The sequence below is a fragment of the Mesoplodon bidens genome, assembly GCF_964165515.1.
Source record: "Mesoplodon bidens genome assembly, chromosome: 2".
Lineage (NCBI taxonomy): Eukaryota > Metazoa > Chordata > Mammalia > Artiodactyla > Ziphiidae > Mesoplodon > Mesoplodon bidens.
Window position 1 is genome coordinate 60,376,123 of NC_138177.1, and position 21,968 is coordinate 60,398,090.

The window sequence follows — 21,968 nt, forward strand, 5'->3', positions numbered from 1 at the left end:
ATTCATTTCCCCTACCCTCCGTTTCATGAAATCAGTTTCTAGCTGGCTGACTGGAGTTCAAGACCCCTAATCAACCCTTAAGCTTTGAATCTGAGAAATCCTTATCCAGTAAAAAGCTAGTTAAAATAGGAAAATGCTCTTTTTTGGCCTGGAAAAAAAGTAAGCTAGGCTGCTTACTTTTTTCTGACTTCATTCTCTCTTAGACACTATGCTTAGAATTGAAAGATGTGCTTACGAATGGAGAAAGTTATTATTTCAAAGCCTCTTTCTGGCCTCATGTCCTTTCCTCCAACCCCAAGAGTATTGTTAAATGATGTAGAAAACCGCCTATGGGGACAGAATGCACAAGAAGTAAAAAACTATTCCTACGGAGTCAGAATGAAAACATACTTCTATTCATCACCCAAACCAAAACATTTCTTCAAATCTAACACTATCAAGTGGTACCACACTTGGGGCACTGGGAAGGGGATCCCTACGTGCAATTATACCTTTCATGTCTTTTATGTCGATCTCATTTGTTTTACAAAATAAACCTCTGAGGTAGTTGGACTACTGCCAGCTTTATTTTACAGATGAAGAAACTGAACTTCTGAAATGATGTGACATGCCCAAGATCACACAATTAATGCCTCTGAAGCAATTCCTGATAGCAAATTCTTCTCAGTGAACAGTAACCATCTCCCCTGTACAAATCTCAGTAGCAAAGAAGCCACATCAATCGACCTAAGAAACAGCAGCAATATATTTGTGAATAAAACTTTGTTCATGGCTTTAGATTTAGTAGTTTCTGGGGGAGAATAATAATGAACATCTCGGGAATTCCCTAACAGTCCAGTGGTTAGGACTCGGCACTTGCACTGCAGTGGCCCAGGTTCAATCCACGGGTGGGGAACTAAGATCCTGCAAGCCGCGTGGAGTAGCCAAAAAAAAAAAAAAAAAAAAAGAACATCTTCACTGATAAATGAGAATAAAGACAGGTCTGATAATAACTTTTTCAGAGATAGTTAACAAGGAAAAAGGATATAACCTGATTTCTTAAGAAATGTTTAAGTGATTAAAGGTGGTATAGTTGACTGATCACTCCTTATCTCTAAACATACTTCTTAAAAAAATTTTTTTACTTTATATTATTTTATTTTGGTCATACCTCGCAGCTTGCGGGATCTCAGTTCCCCAACCAGGGATCAAACTTGGGCCCCATGCAGTGGAAGCGCAGAGTCCTGACCACTGGACTGCCAGGGAAGTCCCTAAACATACTTTCTTTACTTGTCTTCTGGGACACCACACTCATTACCTCACTGGCCACCTCTTTTCAATCCTTGATGGCTCCTTCTCTCTTGCTAAGCTTTCACTATTGGAGAGTATCAGGTACAATTCTTTCTTGGACCTCTTAATCTAATTACTCTCAAACTCTCAACCTAAGCGATGTCTTCCAGTCCTAGAGCTTTAAATATGGTCTACAGGTGATGCTTAAAATTTAAATATCTTCAGTCCCAACCTCTCCTCTGAAATCTAGACTTGAGTATTCAACTGCCTACTTGATTATCTCCACTTGGACATTTAATAGACATTTCAAACCTAACATGTCCAAAACTCCTGATTTTTTAAAACCAGAACCTAATAACTTTCACTATCTCCACCACTACCACTCTAGTCTAAACCATTAACACCTCAGTTTAAAGTATTCCAATTGTCTCAACTCATCTCCCTGTTCCCATTCTTTTCCCCTCCAGTCTATTATCCACAAAACAGCCAGAACCATATTTTAAAAATGTAAGCCAATTCTTTTGTCACTCCCCTTCTCAAAACACTCCAATGAACTCTCAAGGCATTTTAAACAAAGTCAACCAATACAATCTCTATCCAACCTCGTTTCCTCCTATTCTTCCTTCCTCTTGCTCACTCATCTCCAGCCAGTGGCCTCTTTGTTCTCTGAATTCATTCATCCCACTCCTGTCCAGGACCAGAGCACTCTCCAACCAGATATCTACATGGTGTGCTTCCTTACATAATATAAGTCTCTGCTAAATGACACCTTCTCAAAGAGTGGTATTCCCTAACCAGCCACTAAAATAGTAGCTCTCAATATGCCTCTTTTTTGTATAAAGAGGCTATCTTTAGTGTAAAAGGAGGTAAGTAGGTTAAAAATATATACTGTATTTACTTAAACTGAAAACAAATTCACGGGAAGGATACATGAAAAGTTACCTATTAACTCAGCAGATAAGGTAGATGGGTGGGAGGATTTTTCACATTGTTTGTTTTTAAAATATCGTTTGATTTTTTTTGAACCATTTTAATGTTATTTGAATGTCTGTTTAAAAATAAATAAAAAATAGCAGTCCACCACTCTCTATTTCTTTACTCTAATTTATTTTTACTCACAGCATCTACACTTACTTGACTTCATATCATATAATTATATAATTATCCATATCTCCACCAGACAGTAAGCTTCAACCAACTCCCTTAGTACTAGAGAATATAATGATTTTCTCCTTAACTAAAAACAAAACATTGAAATGGTTTTCATTATCTTTGTGTCACCTTTTTCCTCCAGCACACTTTATTTATATAACTTCTATTCTATTTATAAATTTGCATGGTATGTCCTTGGCTATATCCAATACATGCACAAGATGAAGACATAAGAGGGCTTGCTTGTTAAATTTGTAAATGTCAAAAAGCCAGGAAGAGAAGCTAATCCCTTGGATGACAGAATCATTATTCAAGAAGGTTTCAAGGACTTCCCTGGTGGCACAGTGGTTAAGAATCGCTTGCCAAAGCAGGGGACACAGGCTCAAGCCCTGGTCCGGGAAGATCCCACATGCCCCGGAGCAACTAAGCCCGTGCACAACAACTACTGAGCCTGCGCTCTAGAGCCCGTGCTCCGCAACAAGAGAAGCCACCGCAATGAGAAGCCCACGCACCACAATGAAGAGTAGCCCCCACTCACCACAACTAGAGAAAGCCTGTGCGCAGCAACGAAGACCCAACACAGCCAAAAATAATAAAATTTAAAAAAAGATCTCAAGTTTTAACTACACTCCAGTAGATGATAATTAAAAGGGTTAAAGGTACATATTGCTTAAAAAACATCATCTACATGTGTATACAGAATGGGAAAGATTTTAACATACAAAAGATGTGGGTTTATGTTGCCTACATCAGTGATTTCCAGACAAATTTTTCAAAAAACAAAATAGGAAACTACAAAGGTGGCCTCTCCCGTTGCGGAGCACAGGCTCCGGACGCGTAGGCCCAGCGGCCACGGCTCACAGGCCCAGCCGCTCTGCGGCACATGGGATCCTCCCGGACAGGGGCACGAACCTGCGTCCCCCACATCGGCAGGCGGACTCTCAACCACTGCACCACCAGGGAAGCCCCAAAAGACTAACTTTTTATTGCTTATGCAAAAACACAAAAACAAAACCCGAAGACAAATATCTAAAGAAACTTACCACCTACTAACACTATCATTTCATAAAAAAAGGTTATTTTAACATTAGAAAAGTAGAAATACAGAATGTAAAAAACAAAAAATTCCTTGAATTGGATAAATATAACTTGAAAAGCCACATAACATTTTTCTCTCATTTTTTTGCTTAGAACTGGCAAGACATTACTGTTGTTAGAGTTAATGAAATTTTAGACCATAAACACAAGTGTATGGCTTGAATCAAGAAAAGGGGTAATTTCACTACACTGCATTCAGACCACAACTGCAGAACTAAAGCTGGAAACAGAATCAGGACAAAAAAGAATAGCACTGGGCTTCCCTGGTGGCGCAGTGGTTGAGAGTCCGCCTGCCAATGCAGGGGACATGGGTTCGTGCCCCGGTCCGGGAAGATCCCACATGCGGCGGAGCGGCTGGTCCCGTGAGCCATGGCCACTGAGCCTCCGCGTCCGGAGCCTGTGCTCCGCAACGGGAGAGGCCACAGCAGTGAGAGGTCCGCGTACCACAAAAAAAAAAAAAAAAAAAAAAAAAAATAGCACTGACAAAACTGATTGTATCTAGTGATAGAGATGAGGAAGGTAAAGGAAACTGTATCACATGAAATTGTAGGGGTTGTAGTGTTTAATTTAGAAGAGGGAGAACTTAACAGAGACCCAATATATTGAGAAAAACCTTACTGTATCTTACTCTTAAAGACAGAACTGCAACCAACGGAAGAAGTTACACAGTAAAGCAGATACTAGCTCAGTTTAGTAAAATCTTTCTATTACATTTTTCAAAAGTGAAATTACCATCCTATGCCCATTTTTTCATGCAAGTCTTTCTCATGGAAAAGCTGGACTCAATAAGATCTCAGGGATATTAGTAGTAAGTAGCACATTGTTTGAGATGATTTCTAAAGTCTCCTCTAATTCTAAAATTTTGTGAATTAGAAGGGAATAAATATTGCCTTTTATAACTTACTGAAAAAGATGAGTGGAAAGAATTTTGGCTTTAGTCAAAAAGACAAATGTTCAGTTATAGGCTTTACCACTTAATAATGTGTGACAGAGAGGCAAAATTATTCACTAACTCTGGACCTTAAGTATTCTGAACTTTAAATGTAAAATAATACCATACTTACACAACTGCTGCATGAATTATGCATGGACACACACAATGTCTGGCACTTAGTAAGTGCTTAATACATAGTAGATATTACTCACTTATTCAGTAAATATTATGTTCCAAAGGATAATATTTTCTATTATTTATTAGCCATTTATATACTTAAATAAGGACTTACTCTCTGCTGTCTCGTTCTTTGCTTTTCAAACCTAAGCAATGCACGCTTAGGATTCATTTCCACTTCCATGCTTCACATAATCTCTATTGGATGAAAGAAATTTTCATAACCTTGCTTTTGTTGGTTTCCTTTCTACCTTTGACACAAAAGTGGGGTTTACTTTTAGTACATGTCAACTATGTCATTCATTTTGGCAAAAGGATTTATAATATACTGTTGCATAACCATTTCAACTAAACTGGACTATATATCCAGTTTAATCAAGCCTACTACCAGACAGATGTTTTCTTACTCTTTTAGATAGCCCACACTGGCTACCTCATTGGTGAGCACTTCTCTCAAGAAATATCTGAGTAAATAAAGACCCATTTCACCAAGGGTAGTTATTAGAAATCTTGGTTATTAACAAAAGTTTACGAAATAAAAATAGTCTGAGGTTTCTCCCCATTAGATGAAACCCATTCCTTACTGAAACATATCAATACTTAATGCTCCAGCCAATATTATCTACCCACCAAAATTTTTCAGATGGTATTTAATTCTTTTTTTTCTTATACTTGCAAAATAATTGACAACTATACAGATATTTTAGTTGGCAATTTAATATCATGCTGTCTGTTAGATATTTATTAGAACAGTGTACTGCTTAACCCCCCAATGTTCATGATAAAGAAGAAAAAATATCACTACAGAATTTTGTTGAATAAAAAACACGTTGACAAGTTTAAACATATACAGTATTCAGTACTAGATGAATGATATCAGATGCAACAATAAAACTAGGGTGTTTTTTTTGGTTTTTTTTGCGGTACGCGGGACTCTCACTGTTGTGGCCTCTCCCGTTGCGGAGCACAGGCTCAGTGGCCATGGCTCACGGGCCCAGCCACTACGCGGCACGTGGGATCCTCCCGGACCGGGGCACGAATCCGTGTCCCCTGCATTGGCAGGCGGACTCTCAACCACTGCGCCACCAGGGAAGCCCAATAAAACTAGTTTTGGGGTCTTTTTTTTTTTAAGTGATAAAAGGAAACAAGAAACTGATACTTGTAACAAATAAATCCCTAAGCATAGAATTGTTAAAAGCACCTTGATATTTACATTAATAGACATAATGCATGATAAATTTACAGTGTAAAGTTGGAAAACATGCAGATGGTTATTTACTTCCATACAAAGTAATTTTAGCACACCACGAAATTTAACAGTAAAATACATTTCAAGTTTGATTTAATATAATTCCACATGGTGAATTACAGATTATTTTTAACTAAATTGAAATTTAAGAGATATACTAATTCTTTTTTAAAAGTCTACTAAAATACAACTAAAAATAGAACTACCATATGACCCAGCAATCCCATTACTGGGCATACACCCTGAGAAAACCATAATTCAAAAAGAGACATGTGGGCTTCCCTGGTGCCGCAGAGGCTGAGAATCTGCCTGCCAATGCAGGGGACACGGGTTTGAGCCCTTGCCTGGGAAGATCCCACATGCCGCGGAGCAACTGGGCCCGTGAGCCACAACTACTGAGCCTACACGTCTGGAGCCTGTGCTCCGCGACAGTGAGAGGCCCGCGCACCGCAATGAAGAGTGGCCCCGCTCGCTGCAACTAGAGAAAGCCCTCGCACAGAAACGAAGACCCGACACAGCCAAAAATAAAATAAAATAAATAAATTTAAAAAACAAACAAAAAAAGAGACATGTACCACAATGTTCACTGCAGCACTATGTACAACAGCCAGGACATGGAACCAACCTAAATGCCCATCGACAGATGAGTGGATATAGAAGATGTTGCGCATATATACAATGTAATATTACTCTGCCATAAAAAGAAATGAAATTGAGTTATTTGTAGTGAGGTGGACACCTAGAGTCTGTCATACAGAGTGAAGTAAGTCAGAAAGAGAAAACCAAATACCATATGCTAACACATATATACGGAATCTAAAAAAAAAAATGGTACTGATGAACCTAGTGGCAGGGCAGGAATGAAGATGCAGACATAGAAAATGGACTTGAGGACACAGGGGAGTGGGGGTGGGAGGGCAAAGCTGGGGCAAAGTGAGAGTAGCATCGACATGTATACACTACCAAATGTAAAATAGCCAGTGGGAAGCAGCAGCATAGCGCAGGGAGATCAGATCGGTGCTTTGCAATGACCTACAGATGTGGGATAGGGAGGGTGCGAGTGAGGCTCAAGAGGGAGGGGATATGGGGGTATATGTATGCATACAGCTGATTCACTTTGTTGTATAACAGAAACTAACACAGTATTGTGAAGCAATTATACTCCAATAAAGATCTATTAAAAAAAAGTCTATTAAAATACAATTAAGGGATAAAAAGTATAAGACAACAAAAAAGCACTTTATGGCAAAATCAACTTAATAAAAGAGCACAAATTCAATTTTAATAAAAAAGTTCAACATGAATTATTTCCTCAAAAAGTAAGCTCTTGTTTAAGCTGAAAATAATAAAATTCATTAATTGAAGAAAACTGAACTTCATGGGTTCTTGTTATGTAGCAATTTCATTTTTCAGAATTTATAGAGTTGATCATATTATAAAATACTACCGAATAGCAGAAAATATTATTAAAATATGGTTACTGATAAGAAGTGGGGAAAAAATTCCAACAGTTTCCATTTTTATGAAAAGCCCATATTAAGACATCTCTTCCTATATCAGTAAGTTAATTTATAAAACTATAGTTCCACTTCATTAGAATTATTACTTTCACATCAAAAGAAAAAGACTAGACTAATACAACTATGAGGTATCAATGAACTTGACTGTCACAGACAACTCAAAGAGCAGGCAGAGAAGCTTTCCATAAATTTTCACAGGGTTGGGGGACTAGGGGACACAGCTGAAAAGAGCACACTGTAGAAGAGACCTTGGTTTTATTTGACTCTGCCTTTCATTAGCAGTTTGGCTTGGACAGCCAAGTCAGTTAACTTTCCAAGTTTTAATGTCTTCCTCTTTCTCTGTCGAATGCATTTAGACTCTTCAGTTTTAAAACACCAAAATTCTACAATATCTGCAAAGTTAGGAAAAAGTAAAAGCAGCAATGGTTTTACTTTTTAAAAAACAATGGCAGAAAAATACAAAATGCTTTGTAACTTGCAATGTAATATTTCCAGAGCTGAATTCCTAAATCATTGCAGCATACCCAGCTAGGGTTATATCAGTGAAGATCTGGATACCGTATTCATAATGTCACTCTCTCCTCTCGCATCATTCCTCCACCTGCTCCTCCCCATCCGGCTTCAATCTCTCTTTTGCTTGTTTTAACGCCAGCAAATGGTTGTAAGCTTAATAATCAAATCATTTTAAAAGATATATTTTCAATCAAGTATGTTATCTGCTTCACCACATTTCTCCCAACTGGGTGAATTTTCATTAAGAGAATAAAAAATATGAATAAAAAATTCAGAAAGAGAAATGTACCAGGCCTATGTTTTATTTTGAATGCTTAAAAAACAAAACGGAAAGATGTATCCTAACCTATTCCCTTAGGAACGTGAATGCGTTACCCACCCTATGAAAAAACATTCTGCTGGTTCATTTTCCTGCTACACAAACAGCTTCGTCGTCAGGCCCTTCCTGGTCCATTCTTCATCGTGAGCTAGTAATTTTATATTGATCACCTTGGCAATGCTTGGACAGGCACTGTCCTTGTCTTCCAGGAGCTTACATTCTCCAAGTACTCCGCTAAACACTAAAAAAACAGATACTATGACTTAGGGTACAAATCCTACATCTTCCCGCCCCTTGTTAGGCAGCTGCTAATTTTTCTTTTCCTTACATAAAATGAAGGGACCCATACCAAAGCCCACATTTGAATCTCAGGACAATGAAGTCGACAGGAAGCTACTCTCTCCTCCCCCGGGTTACTACAGAGCCACAGACTGAGCGGGTGCTGTCGCCTGGCGGGGTGCGTGACACCACGTCTTCCACGCCCTCCCAACGCGTCCGAAAGGCTCCTCGCCGGACCACCCCAAACCGCCCCACACACCAAAACCAACCACACAAAAAGAAACGACATTGGGAGCTGCTCCGATCGGGAAAACACCTTCTCCAGCAGCAGCGCAGCCATTCCCTCCGCTGCTCCGCCCGCACCCCTGCAAACTGCTGGGGCGGAGGGGGCTGCACAAAGCCAGGAGAGCCAGAGACGACTCAATACGTGGACACTTGCAGGGGAAGCCGGGACGCAGCGCCCGGGGACGCAGGGTTGGGGGGCGGTGGGGGGGAGGGGCGCCCCCGCCGAGTCCCAGGTCCGGGGCGGGGGCGGCGCGCGAAGCCTCAGGGAAAAGCCCCTCGCCGCCGGCCCGCAACCCCTCCCGCCGCGGGCCGCGCCCGAGCCCCCGCTGCAAACCCGAAGAGAAGGATGTGGAAAGGCGGAGGCGAGGGCATCGGAGCGCATCACTTACCCCTCACTGCTGAGAGGGACCGGACGGGGGGGCGGGGCGCACCGCGTCCCGTGAGTCTCTCGCAAGCGTCCTCCCCCACCCTGTCGTCGTCGCCGCCACCGCGGTCGAGCTTTCGGCCCCTCGGCGCCGCTGGGCAATAACGTTATTCCGCACACGCTCCGCACATAGCGGTAACAAGGAGCGGCCGCCCAGTGCGCAGGCGCCCGGGGAGAGGGCGAGGAGCCCAGCCCTACCCCTGGTCCGGCCCAGTCCCGGCGAACTCCTACTGCGCAAGCGCCAAGCACAGACAATGAAAAGGGGTTGTGCGGGGGGGGGGGTCTCACCCACAGGCCTCTCCAGCTGCCGACTGCGCAGGCGTATACCAAAGACCAGCTTCAACAATGAAGTGGACCGGGCTTTAGCTGGGACCGCAACTGGCAAGGACTACAGTTCCCAGCCGGCAGTGCGCCAACTCCAAACTGTGGTCGGGTCGCTGGGCGTGCTAAGATTGGTAGTGTCAGCCGCCTTCACGGTCTACGCTGTTAAGGAGATTCAGAGCTTCTTTTTTTGAGAATTTATTTCGCGTTGTTGGCAGATGTTGCGGCTGAAGGGTTTTGAGCTTGTTATTTGCGTTCTTGAGAAGGCTCAAGGATCAACAGCATATAAGCGAATTTAGAAGAGTAAAGGCTTTCAGTGAGCCCTTTCTGTCAGTTAGGTGGTCCAGACAGCAGGATGGGATGAAGGCAGGACTAAGCCTGGCTGGGCTACAGAAATGGGCGGAGCCTCCAAGGAGTCTCTTGGCAACCGGAACTTGCCGCCAAACCGCCAAAGCTTGAGCTTGGAGCGCGTTGCCCTCTGGGAATTGTAGTGTCATTGGGAGGGCTCTTAGGAGCTTCGACACTGTAGGCCCGGACACTGCGGACTACAACTTCCGACGTTCACCACGAGGGCCCGTGGGTGGGAAGAGGCCGAAGAGCTCAGTCCAGGATTCTGTGCTCCCCAGGGACAGCAGCAGCAGGAAGTCGGTGGGCCCCTTCCGGGGGCTGAGGCCACTTGCTCTCCGAGGGGAGAACACTGGACCCTTCCCCATACAACTCCCATCTCTCGGCCCCGAGTGTGTTCATGGCGAAGTCCCCGGAGAACTCTGCCCTGGAGGAGATTCTGGGGCAGTATCAACGGAGTCTCCGGGGTGAGTTGCTCGGAACCTCTGTGCCCTAAGCCCCTTGATAGCAGGGCCTAATGGGCGGGAGCTGACCGGGGGCGTTTCCTAACACCTTGGTTCGGCCCTAGCCAGAACGCAGAGGAAGAAGATGGATGTTGCTGTGGAAAGATTAAATAGTTGTGTTTGTTTTTACGTTTAAGCAACGTTGTTTCCCTTGATTCCCATAGTTACCTGAACCAACTGCCTGATCTTTTCTTGAGCATCTTTTTTACCCGGCGCCCGCAGAAACTCTTGGACCGCTCAATGCCAGTTTTGCCCAGTTCCCATACTTTATAATCCAGTAAATTCCTGATGCGCTCTTTTTACACATTCAAATTATGGTGTAGTGGATTGAATGTGATTTATTGGACCAGGAAAAAAAACCCACTAATAATTATTTTAATCACAACAGCTTTTATTTAGTGGTCTAGGCTATTTCATACATTAAATCACTTAAAACTTAGAATCTTGTGAATGTCCCTCTTCTACACATGGGGAAATAGAGGTGCAAAGAGGTTAAGTTAGGCCAAAGCCAACACAGCTAGTTAGTGACAGAGCCAGGTATTAAATTCAGTCAGGCCCGTCTGCCTTAAAAGCCTATGTTTTTCTTTATTAATCATATTACAATTACTATTACTGAAACTTTTTAGTTAATTCAGGTTTTAATACTATAGTACCCTATGGGTAGCTGAAGAAGTGATATACTTGTAGATAGCTCTATCATCTTGAACATCATATATAACATCTAGAAACCTCATTTCTCTTATTTTAAAGTAGAAGTTATGATGTTGTCTACAGGGTTCTTGTGAGGAGCAAATAATTCATGTAAAGCAGTGATTTTCAGGCTTTTTAAAAAAAATCTTAGCCATAAGTAAGAAATGTATTTTTATGGGGCATAGACATATAGACTAAAAGAAAAGTTTCATTAAAGAATATTTATTCTACTAGATGTAATTCACCCTACTTTCTGTTCTTTTGCATTTTCTTAACCATTTAGGCTATGACCAACAGCTTAAAAAATATTTAAAGCATTTAAAACACTGACTTATTAATTTAGTGCCTACTATATGTTAGACATATCAAATGCTGGAGGTACCATAAGGAACTAGACAAAGTGACTGTCCTCAGGGAGCCTCTGGATTAATGCAGTGAAGCACGATAAACAAAATAATTACAGATTACTATGATAAAAAAGAAGGGTGAATATCAGTGCTTGGCACATAAGCACTCATTAAATGTTAGCTGCTATTTATAATTGGTACTTGTAGCAAAGTGAAGATTTTTCAAGGAGATTAGCAAATGTATCTTCTAGTGAGTCTGGACTTTGAAAGGGTTATTATTTATTGTTTGATTAGCAAGTTTATCTTCTAGTGAGTCTAGACTTTGAAAGGGTTATTATTTATTGTTTCCATCTGTCAACAGTGTTACAAACTATCAACATTCTCAGTATTCAAACTGCAAGAATAAAATAATTGGTCTGAATGAATACCTTCATCAGCCTACTGATGTTTCAAGAGCTGTTAGATACAGAAATAACCACTTGTAACTTTTCATTTGAAAGCAAGAAAAATACTGTGCACAATAATACCAGTGGCATTTAATTTTTGAGGTTGATAAAAAAAATCTTGTTTTCCATTATGTTTCTCCTAGTGCTTCTCCTCCTTTGACCTTAATTTGAACCTTTATTTAAGTATTAGAGGCTATTTAATATTAGACTTGATGCAGTAGTTAATTTCAAACTAATGTTATAGTACTATATTTAATACCCATGTTAATGCTTTCAGTAATTATAGTGAAGAGTTTTTATTCAAAGATAATTCATTTTAAAATAAATTTAAAATTTAGTGTTATAACAATATAAAATAGTGAAAACATTTATAATCAAGAGCAAATAAAGCAGAGACAAAAGTTAGTTTGTTTTTTATTAATTTTTAGTGATAGTTTTAACAATGAATCAAGAAATGAAACTTGAAATTTTTCATGGGTTTTCAGGACTCATTTTATTGTTTGTTAAGTAGCATTTTAATTTTTAGGTTTATTTAGTTTATATAATAGCTTATGGAAGGAAACAAAACAGAACTAATATAGAAGTGAAGCATGATCCGAAGTTCTTCACTTCACACGTATAAATTACCACTCTTAGATAGGATAATTCCCTTTAACGTCAAAATGTGTCTTTCTGAATAAACACAGTATGGTGGCATTATTTTGTATACGAAATTTCATTATTTTAAGCGTTTTGTGCCTAATAACTTGAGAATTGTGTTACTATGCAGTCAGATAAAATGCAATTTAAAGTTCTTTTGTTTTGTTTTGGTTTTGTCTATCCACCATTACTTCCCCAAAATGGCTTGTCTAGTTCATGCTTAAAGAAAAGGTAATAGGTATTCTTGCTCTTTCCTCACAAGTTATTCCTCTGGTTTCTAAATAACTGTACATGTAATCATTACTAATTCTTTCAGTTGTATTTAGCAAGGAAGTGGGCATATAAAAATGCAAAATGCTTTTATAATTTTCCCATGATAGTCTCTCATTTTATATAGCTTTTCCTCATTTCTTTACTTTAAACACAATTTTTGGTACTATTGTAGTATATGAAGAATTTGAAGTTCTGATGTGTAAAGCAGAGTCAATGTTGCTTTCTTGCTTTTAAAACTTAAGAATTCTTGCCTCTCCTTGAGTTTGATGACCCTAGAGCAGCCATGGAAGTAGAGAGCCCAACTGCAGGCTCTATGCTCACCTCTTATTCTTTCCCTGACACCTTTCAGATGTAGTCACCCTCTAAGGATAACTTCTGCTTTGGATTGTCTGTGCCCCCACTGTAAGAATTGGACTGGTTGAAAGACTTCTTCAAAGTAAGAGATCTGGCAGAAAAGCTAGAAAACTTCATTGCCCCACAGATCTGTAATATTATTCCTACATAGTAGATGATCTGAAAGTTTTCAGTGCGGTATAAAGTGGGCATATCCCAGGTATCCTGGGAGTCACAGAGTTTAATCTAGAACCAGAAGTGACTTGGGAGGTCTTCTGGCAATATGGTTAGGTGTTCATTCACTCTTGGCATCTAAAATTCAAGACTCACAGAATTATATTGATAACTGGGCAGAATAGCAACTACCCCTCCTCTAATTTAAATTCAACACATCATAGTGCAAGGTCATGAGGTATAAAATAAACTAATTTATAGCCAAGAAAGGGTCAGGGAAACCAGAATAACAGGAAATTCAGGCTGTTTTAGATTTTGTACACTTGAATGTAGGGATATGATGTTAGAAGGAAGGAGAGAACTTGTTAGAAATTCAGTGTCCCAGCCTTAACAACTGAATCACGTTTCGTCTATTGCTGCAGTGTTAGCTATGGATACAGTTTTATACCTGTATACATGACTCACCTATTCTCCAACTTTCTGGCCACCTTTGATTGAGTGGGCATAAAGAAATGGAACAAACTTATACCGAGACAGGAATACATAATTTACTTTCTATATACATTTTATATGCTGATTCCTCCTTTTTCTTTCAACATTTTGGCGTTTTAGGCTCTAGATTGAATTTGTGGAAGAGTATGATAGATTCAGAGAAGAGAATGTGGAACTAGGATCCAAGTTACAACTCTTACTGTTGCTTTTCTAATAACCATCTCTTACCTTAGGCAAGTTAATAAACTGTTCTTGGATTCTTGTTTCCTCATCTGGAATATGAAGAGTTTGGACTTGGTGGAGAATTATTGCCTTTAGGAGCCAAGCAGATGGCAAAATATGTGATGGAGTCAGTGGAAGACACTAGGGAATGGTGAGGCTCTGGCCAAACTGGGCATTTTATGCTTTTTCTAAAAACATTCCAGTTACTTTCTTGCTCCCTCCCTCTTTTTTCCTTCCCTGTCTCTTATTCTTTTCCCTTTGTCCTATACTGTGTGGGTCAAGCAAACCACATGAGAGCTTGGTTTGCCTTCAGGCACTACCTCAGACCCCTGGATCTGTAATGTCCCTTCTATCAACACTGGATTGGAACACATGAATGATAATGGTTCTGTTTCTGTCTTATAAAAATGAGAGTAAGGAACTAGGTTCATAGAAAGTGACAGGTTGAATATGGGAAGAAAATATAAAATTGGGGGGGTGATCCTTTTCTTTGTAAGTTGATCTAGTTTGATAAAACTGAAGATAATATTGATGGGCCAATTGTACACAAGTAAAATATAGAGCATCTTTCTGATTCCTACAAAGTGTTTTTTTTTCATTCCACAGAAGGACTCACATCCGTGGAAAGCCAGTGTTAATCTTGCTAGTCAATACTTTGGTCACTGAATTAACCAGAAGTGATATCATCAGGACCTTTGGCAGACGTGAGAAAACCTGTGTATAGCTACTTAAGTAAAAGTTCCTCTTTTTCTCAGTTTTACTCATCAGACTTGTATTTCTTCTTCTTTTTGTTTTTGCTTTTCTTAAATGTTTTCTAAAATTTTAAAATATTCTTTGCCATATACAGTATATATTTATGCACACACACATATTCTCTACAGCTAATGTTTGCTTATGTGTTTAACTCTCAGCCTCATTGAGACCAAGACAGGCAACAACGTAATAAAAGCTCTGGAAACATTTATTATGAAATGAGAAAATTATTTTGGTGTTTTAGTGCAGACTGAAACATATCTCTCTTTTCTACAAATTAAAGAAATGGAACTATTGGCTATTAATAAATAAGGATTGGTAATGCAAATGAAGTTTGTAAACATTTGAGTTTACTTTTTTGCTGATAAAATTTACATATATTCATTTTTTGTTTTATATACTTATGTGGCTTTTCTTAGTAGTTTTAACTTTTATGACTATTTCTTCTACCAGAATAGCAAAAAGCTAGTAGAATTCCATTTTTTCTTCCCTACTAATAATGAGGTAAAATAGGCAAAAGACAGGATTTAGCAGCCCAAAAAGGGTGTTTTACAAATAAATAGTCATCCTGAAATAATGTAGAACCAAAACAGTGGTTCAGTGTTATGAGATTGTAAGGGCATTTTCACATGTTGGACATGTTTGGACAGAAAAAAGAGATGAAGTTGTTCTCAAGCTTTTGAGGTACTGAGAATAATTATATTAACTCTTGGGATTTTTAAAAGACTTAAACTCTGATCATTTTACCAGTTTTTGCTAAGGTTTTCCACCTTTTCACTTAGTGATACTCCTTTGAGGATCAAAAGGTAGGGAAAGTAGCTTGACATGCGCCTTGTGTACTTGCTAAAGCAACCTTGATTATGGGAGAGCTTCATCAAAGCCCACTGGAATATTTAAAGGAATGATCACCTAAAGTAGCTCTGAAATATGGCCTTAGAGTACAACTGTTGCTTCATGTATTAGGCCTGGAAACAAAATGAAACTAAATATGAATTTCAAGTTTTTAATTACAGTAGATATAACAACTCCAGATACCTGGATCAGAAGTGCCTCATGGTAGTGATGGCCATGGGTTGTGCACTGCCTACCACAGTGGCAGGATGGCTCACTATCCTGACCACTTTTCATCAAGAAATACCTGTAGTTACAAGGTAGCAATGTGGGAAGTCTCTCCTTAAAACCGAACAGGGGCTATCTCGTTTTATTAATCTAAACCAGCAATTATCAACCAGGGTGACTTTTTTTCCATCCAGGAAACATCTGGTAATGTCCAGAGGCAGTTTTGGTTGTCATAACTGGCAGGGAGGAGTCTACTGGCATCTAGTGGGTAGAGGCCAGGGACGCTGCTATACAAACACAACACATCACCTTACAGTCAAGAATTATCAGGTCCAAATTTCAATAGTGCTAAGATTGAGGACCATGATCTAGAAGTAGCAAGGCATTGCTCATAACATTTACTTTGTGAGAATCATACTTGAGAATAATTACAATTAAGGGTACAGATTGTATTTGCTGATAATTTTACCTAGGTTCTGCCAGTCTGGCTAGGATTACTTCTTTATCAGGAAAGTGACAGGTGTATAAGTCCTCTCAGTTGGTGCCAAAAAAATACCAGGTGTATCCCTCATAATGCATATAGTCAATCTTGATTTGCCAGCATCCATCCATCATTAATGATCTTCTAGACACTGCTCTCTTAAGATGTTTACATTCTTGTTCGGATTATCTTTCACTCCTGGCACCAACCATTTTCACGTTTTTCAGCTTTTAGAGTCTTATGATAGTATTTTTTTTTGAGATTTTGTAGTTTCTGCACACTACTTTTAATCTCTGTCATTATTATAATTGCCATTTACAAAGCTCTTTTTCTCTGATTTTGGATTATGCTGTTTTTATCTTGGTCATACTACCTGTCAGTTCCCTAGTAAACAGTGACAACAATCTTCTGAACTACCTGAGGCCCAGTCAAGTGTGGACAGACACATGTGTCTCTTACCTTGCCATGGTTTCATTTTTCTTCTTGTCTGTCCTGGTCTAAGCGTGTTTTAAGAACTGCGGCTCGTCTCATGCATGGCCTAGGGAGGTATGGTTCATTGCATGTTTTCTGAGAGACAGCTGAGCACTTCACTGGGTGTGGTTCCGCCTCCCTGTCGCCAGGATAATCCTTGTTCACATCTCCCAGTACAGATGGAGAATGTAGACATCAGTAATCCACAGTACGTATATAAGTGATGATCCTTCCTAGACAGGGACATATTTGCCTTTTGTTCAAAAGCATCTTGAAGAGAGGCTCAGTGTTGAGCTAGGAGTTAGAAAGTAGAGCAACTGGATTACAAAAATGAATAAAACAGACTTAAATTTCTCGGCAGTCAACAGCTTAATAACCTTTTCAGTGCTCATTGTATTGATTGATATTTGGATAGTGGACCAGCAGAAGTAGTATTTACTTACATTTATGTTCATATGATCCTGTAGGACTCAGAGGTTGTATTTGTGTTTGTATTCTTTTTTTTTTTTTTTTTTTTTTTTTGGCGGTACATGGGCCTCTCACTGTTGTGGCCTCTCCCGTTGCGGAGCACAGGCTCTGGACGTGCAGACTCAGCGGCCATGGCTCACGGGCCCAGCCGCTCCACGGCATGTGGGATCTTCCTGGACCAGGGCACGAACCTGTGTTCCCTGCATCGGCAGGCGGACCCTCAACCACTGTGCCACCAGGGAAGCCCTGTTTGTATTCTTAATTAAGTTTAATTTTTATTTTTCTTGTGATGAGAACATTTGAGATTTACTCTTCAAACCTACAACACAGTATTATTAATGATAGTCACGGTGCTGCACATTATATCCCAGGACGTAGTTTAGTTTATAACTGGAAATTTGTAGCTTTTGACCCTCTTTGTCCATCTTGCCCACACACCCAACCCCTGAATCCATATTTTTCTAATTAAAAACCCTCTTCTCTTTTCCCCTCTATCACTGTTTCTTTTCTTTTTCTTTCCTAGCATCTTTATTAGAGTATAATTGCTTTACATTGTTGTGTTAGTTTCTGCTGTATAACAAAGTGAATCAGCTATACGTATACATATATCCCCATATCCCTTCCCTCTTGCGTCTCCCTCCCACAATCCCTATCCCACCCATCTAGGTGGTCACAAAGCACCTAGCTGATCTCCCTGTGCTATGTGGCTGCTTCCCACTAGCTATCTATTTTACATTTGGTAGTGTATATATGCCGCTCTCTCACTTTGTCCCAGCTTACCCTTCCCGCTCCCCATGTCAAGTCCATTCTCTATGTCTGCGTCTTTATTCCTGTCCTGCCCCTAGGTTCATCAGAACCTTTTTTTTTTTTTTTTAGATTCCATATATATGTGTTAGCATATGGTATTTGTTTTTCTCTTTCTGACTTACTTCACTCTGTATGACAGACTCTAGGTCCATCTACATCACTACAAATAGTTCAATTTCGTTTCTTTTTATGTCTGAGTAATATTCCATTGTATATAGGTGCCACATGTTTTTTTTTTTTAATGCAGCTCTGCTATATAAAACATGCCTCTTTTTTTAACATCTTTATTGGAGTATAATTGCTTTACAATGGTGTGTTAGTTTCTGCTTTATAACAAAGTGAATCAGCTATACATATACATATATCCACATATCGCCTCCCTCCCACCCTCCCAATCCCACCCCTCTAGGTGGTCACAAAGCACTGAGCTGATCTCCCTGTGCTATACGGCTGCTTCCCACTAGCTATCTATTTTATATTTGGTAGTGTATATATGTCCATGCCACTATCTCACTTCATCCCAGCTTACCCTTCCCCCTCCCATGTCCTCAAGTCCATTCTCTACATCTGTGTCTTTATTCCTGTCCTGCCCCTAGGTTCTTCAGAACCTTTTTTTTTTTTTTTAGATTCCATATATATATATATGTTAGCATATAGTATTGGTTTTTCTCTTTCTGACTTACTTCACTCTGTATGACAGATTTTAGGTCCATCCACCTCACTACAAATAACTCAATTTTGTTTCTTCTTGTGGCTGAGTAATATTCCATTGTATATATGTGCCACATCTTCTTTATCCATTCATCTGTTGATGGACACTTAGTTTGCTTCCACGTCCTGGCTATTGTAAATAGAGCTGCAATGAACATTGTGATACATGACTTCTTTTGAATTATGGTTTTTTCAGGGTATATGCCCAGTAGTGAGATTGCTGGGTCATATGGTAGTTCTATTTTTAGTTTTCTAAGGAACCTCCATACTGTTCTCCATACTGGCTGTATCAATTTACATTCCCACCAACAGTGCAAAAGGGTTCCCTTTTCTCCACACCCTCTCCAGCATTTATTGTTTGTAGATTTTTTGATGATGGCCATTCTGACCCGTGTGAGTTGATACCTCATTGTAGTTTTGATTTGCATTTCTCTAATGATTAGTGATGTTGAGCATCCTTTCATGTGTTTGTTGGCAGTCTGTATATCTTCCGTGGAGAAACGTCTATTTAGGTCTTCTGCCCATTTTTGGATTGGGTTGTTTGTTTTTTTGATATTGAGCTGCATGAGCTGCTTGCATATTTTGGAGATTAATCCTTTGTCAGTTGCTTCATTTACAAATCTTTTCTCCCATTCTGACGGTTGTCTTTTTGTCTTGTTTATGGTTTCCTTTGCTGTGCAAAAGCTTTTAGGTTTCATTAGGTCCCATTTGTTTATTTTTGTTTTTATTTCCATTTCTCTAGGAGGTGGGTCAAAAAGGATCTTGCTGTGATTTATGTCATTGAGTGTTCTGCCTATGTTTTCCTCTAAGAGTTTTATAGTGTCTGGCCTTGCATTTAGGTCTTTAATCCATTTTGAGTTTATTTTTGTATACAGTGTTAGGGAGTTTTCTAATGTCATTCTTTTACATGTAGCTGTCCAGTTTTCCCAGTGCCATTTATTGAAGAGGTTGTCTTTTTTCCATTGTATATTCTTGCCTCCTTTATCAAAAATAAGGTGACTATATGTGCGTGGGTTTATCTCTGGGCTTTCTATCCTGTTCCATTGATCTATATTTCTGTTTTTGTACCAGTACCATACTGTCTTGATTACTGTAGCTTTGTAGCATAGTCTGAAGTCAGGGAGCCTGATTCCTCCAGCTCTGTTTTTCTTTCTCAAGATTGCTCTGGCTCTTCGGGGTCTTTCATGTTTCCATACAAATTGTGAAATTTTTTGTTCTACTTCTGTGAAAAATGCCATTGGTAGTTTTATAGGACATTCCATCCAAAACAACAGAATGTACTTTCTTCTCAAGTGCTCATGGAACATTCTCCAGGATAGATCATATCTTGGGTCACAAATTAAGCCTTGGTAAATTTAAGAAAATTGAAATCATATCAAGTATCTTTTCGAACCACAACACTATGAGACTAGATATCAATTACAGGAAAAAAACTGTAAAAAATACAAGCATATGGAAGCTAAACAATACGCTACTAGAAGAAATAAAAGAGGAAATCAAACCTACCTAGAAACGGATGACAATGAAAACAAAACCCAAAACAACCCAGAACCTAAGGGATGCAGCAAAAGCAGTTCTACGAGGGAAGTTTATAGCAATCAATCCTACCTCAAGAAACAAGAAAAATCTCAAATAAACAACCTAACCTTATACCTAAAGCCATTAGAGAAAGAAGAACAAAAAAAACCCAAAATTAGCAGAACGTAATTAAGTTTATATTCAGCCCATAGTTGGTGCTGGAGAGAAGAAATCAGGATGTATTGTGAAATCTCTTACTGTCCTCTCAGAGAGAAGAGGAAATGAGTATTCTTTCCATCTCTCGTTTATAGACAGATAAAGCTGTGCCCATTAAAAGTGGGATAGGAAACCATAACTGGAACCTCCTGTCTAATCTGGTTTCCTTACATGTAAGCAGCAGATAACTGCATCTGGGGAGCAGTGTTCTTAATAAGGATTATGGGGCCTTCAGTTGCAATGGCTCCAGTTGAAGAGCAGTGGGGTTTTATATGTCTTGAAAGATCTGAGTGTTGTTATTCCTCAGGATTAACTCTGTTTGTCTGTTGCAGTGTATAATTATGTTAGTATGTATATATTTGAAAAACATTTAACATGTTTTGAAATGTAGTATTGAAATAACTTTAAAATATCACTTACCTCCTTAGTTTTAGTTTTAGGACACAGTTCTTACAAATTCCTTGTCTTCATCTCTTATACTAACAACTAAAGTCACTCGTTGGAAAAAACCCCTAACCTTGTGTAATCACTTCTCTTTGGGATGGTTGTTGAGTTCAATATATTACTATTTCACATAATACTATTTTCATAGTGCAATTTAACACATGGTCTTTGAATGTTAAAAATTCTAAAAGATTAAACAATATTAGGAAAGGGATTAAATACGCTCATAAATCTCTGCCATCATTGTAAGCTAATGAAAGAAGTCTACCTATAAGGATTTACAACTACACAATTTTTTTCAGATTTCCTTTCCTTTTCCTAATATCGCTTATTAGCTTTTAGTCAGATTAGGTATAAATAAATAATTATCCTTTGTCTTATAGATGAAGTCATTTGATGGCTCCACAGAGCACACTTATAGTGTAATTCAAACCCTCTCTTTCCTTTTAATGGATGCAGTAAGGATAAGTGCTTTATTCATAGATTTCAGTGCATTAAGTCTAACACTGTGTGAACTAAATTGCTTATCAAGTAACACTTTGATTTTCCTTTTTAACAAGTCTCTTTAGAAAATACTGAGTTATTGAAAAACTATTGCTGCTTCTCATTTTACTAAAACAAGGAATGCATCTTATCTGGACTTTTTTAAACTCATGAGGAGTAAAAGGAGACCAGGCTTGGTTAGTTATCAATTCCAAATTCCAGTCAGGGAAAGGTCTGCGTGGAAACAGGATTGATGTGGAGAAAATTGTAGTGGTAAATTCCCTGGGTCTCTTGTGTAGTTAGTAGTAGAATTTCACTGTTGAACCCTGACCTAAAAGACCTGTTTTCTTTAGTTTAATCAAGGTAGAAAATGAGTTGCTGTAAGCAAAGAACCTATATTAGAGATTTTGTAAGATAGAGAATATTTTTTTCTATTAAGTTATGGTTATTTTTTTCTGGTTTCAAACTTAAATTAATGAGCTTGGAGGAAGTATAATCTATGTTTCAAGGTCCTGTAGAATATATGTTTATAAATATATTTCCATCCATGATT

General features: G+C 39.0%; 2 protein-coding genes across 14 annotated transcripts in view; one reads left to right on the top strand and one right to left on the bottom strand.

The window, feature by feature from the left end:
• CEP170 (centrosomal protein 170) overlaps positions 1-9,419 on the bottom strand; it is a 137,853-nt gene extending 128,434 nt beyond the window's left edge. For 5 of the 7 annotated variants that reach the window (XM_081254932.1, XM_081254931.1, XM_081254930.1 and 2 more), the window contains exon 1: positions 9,185-9,419. The gene's annotated coding sequence lies outside the window, so the exon portion shown is untranslated. The remainder of the gene's footprint in view (positions 1-9,184) is intronic. The other 2 variants (XM_081254935.1, XM_081254934.1) reach the window with 1 other exon arrangement.
• Positions 9,420-10,196: 777 nt separating this feature from the next.
• Positions 10,197-21,968, top strand: part of SDCCAG8 (SHH signaling and ciliogenesis regulator SDCCAG8) — a 265,435-nt gene continuing 253,663 nt past the window's right edge. For all 7 annotated transcript variants that reach the window (XR_014013754.1, XM_081216415.1, XM_081216416.1 and 4 more), the window contains exon 1: positions 10,197-10,352. Coding sequence is in view for 6 of the 7 variants with exons in the window: in XM_081216415.1 (XP_081072541.1) it covers positions 10,286-10,352 (67 nt within the window). In the remaining variant the exon portion in view is untranslated. The remainder of the gene's footprint in view (positions 10,353-21,968) is intronic.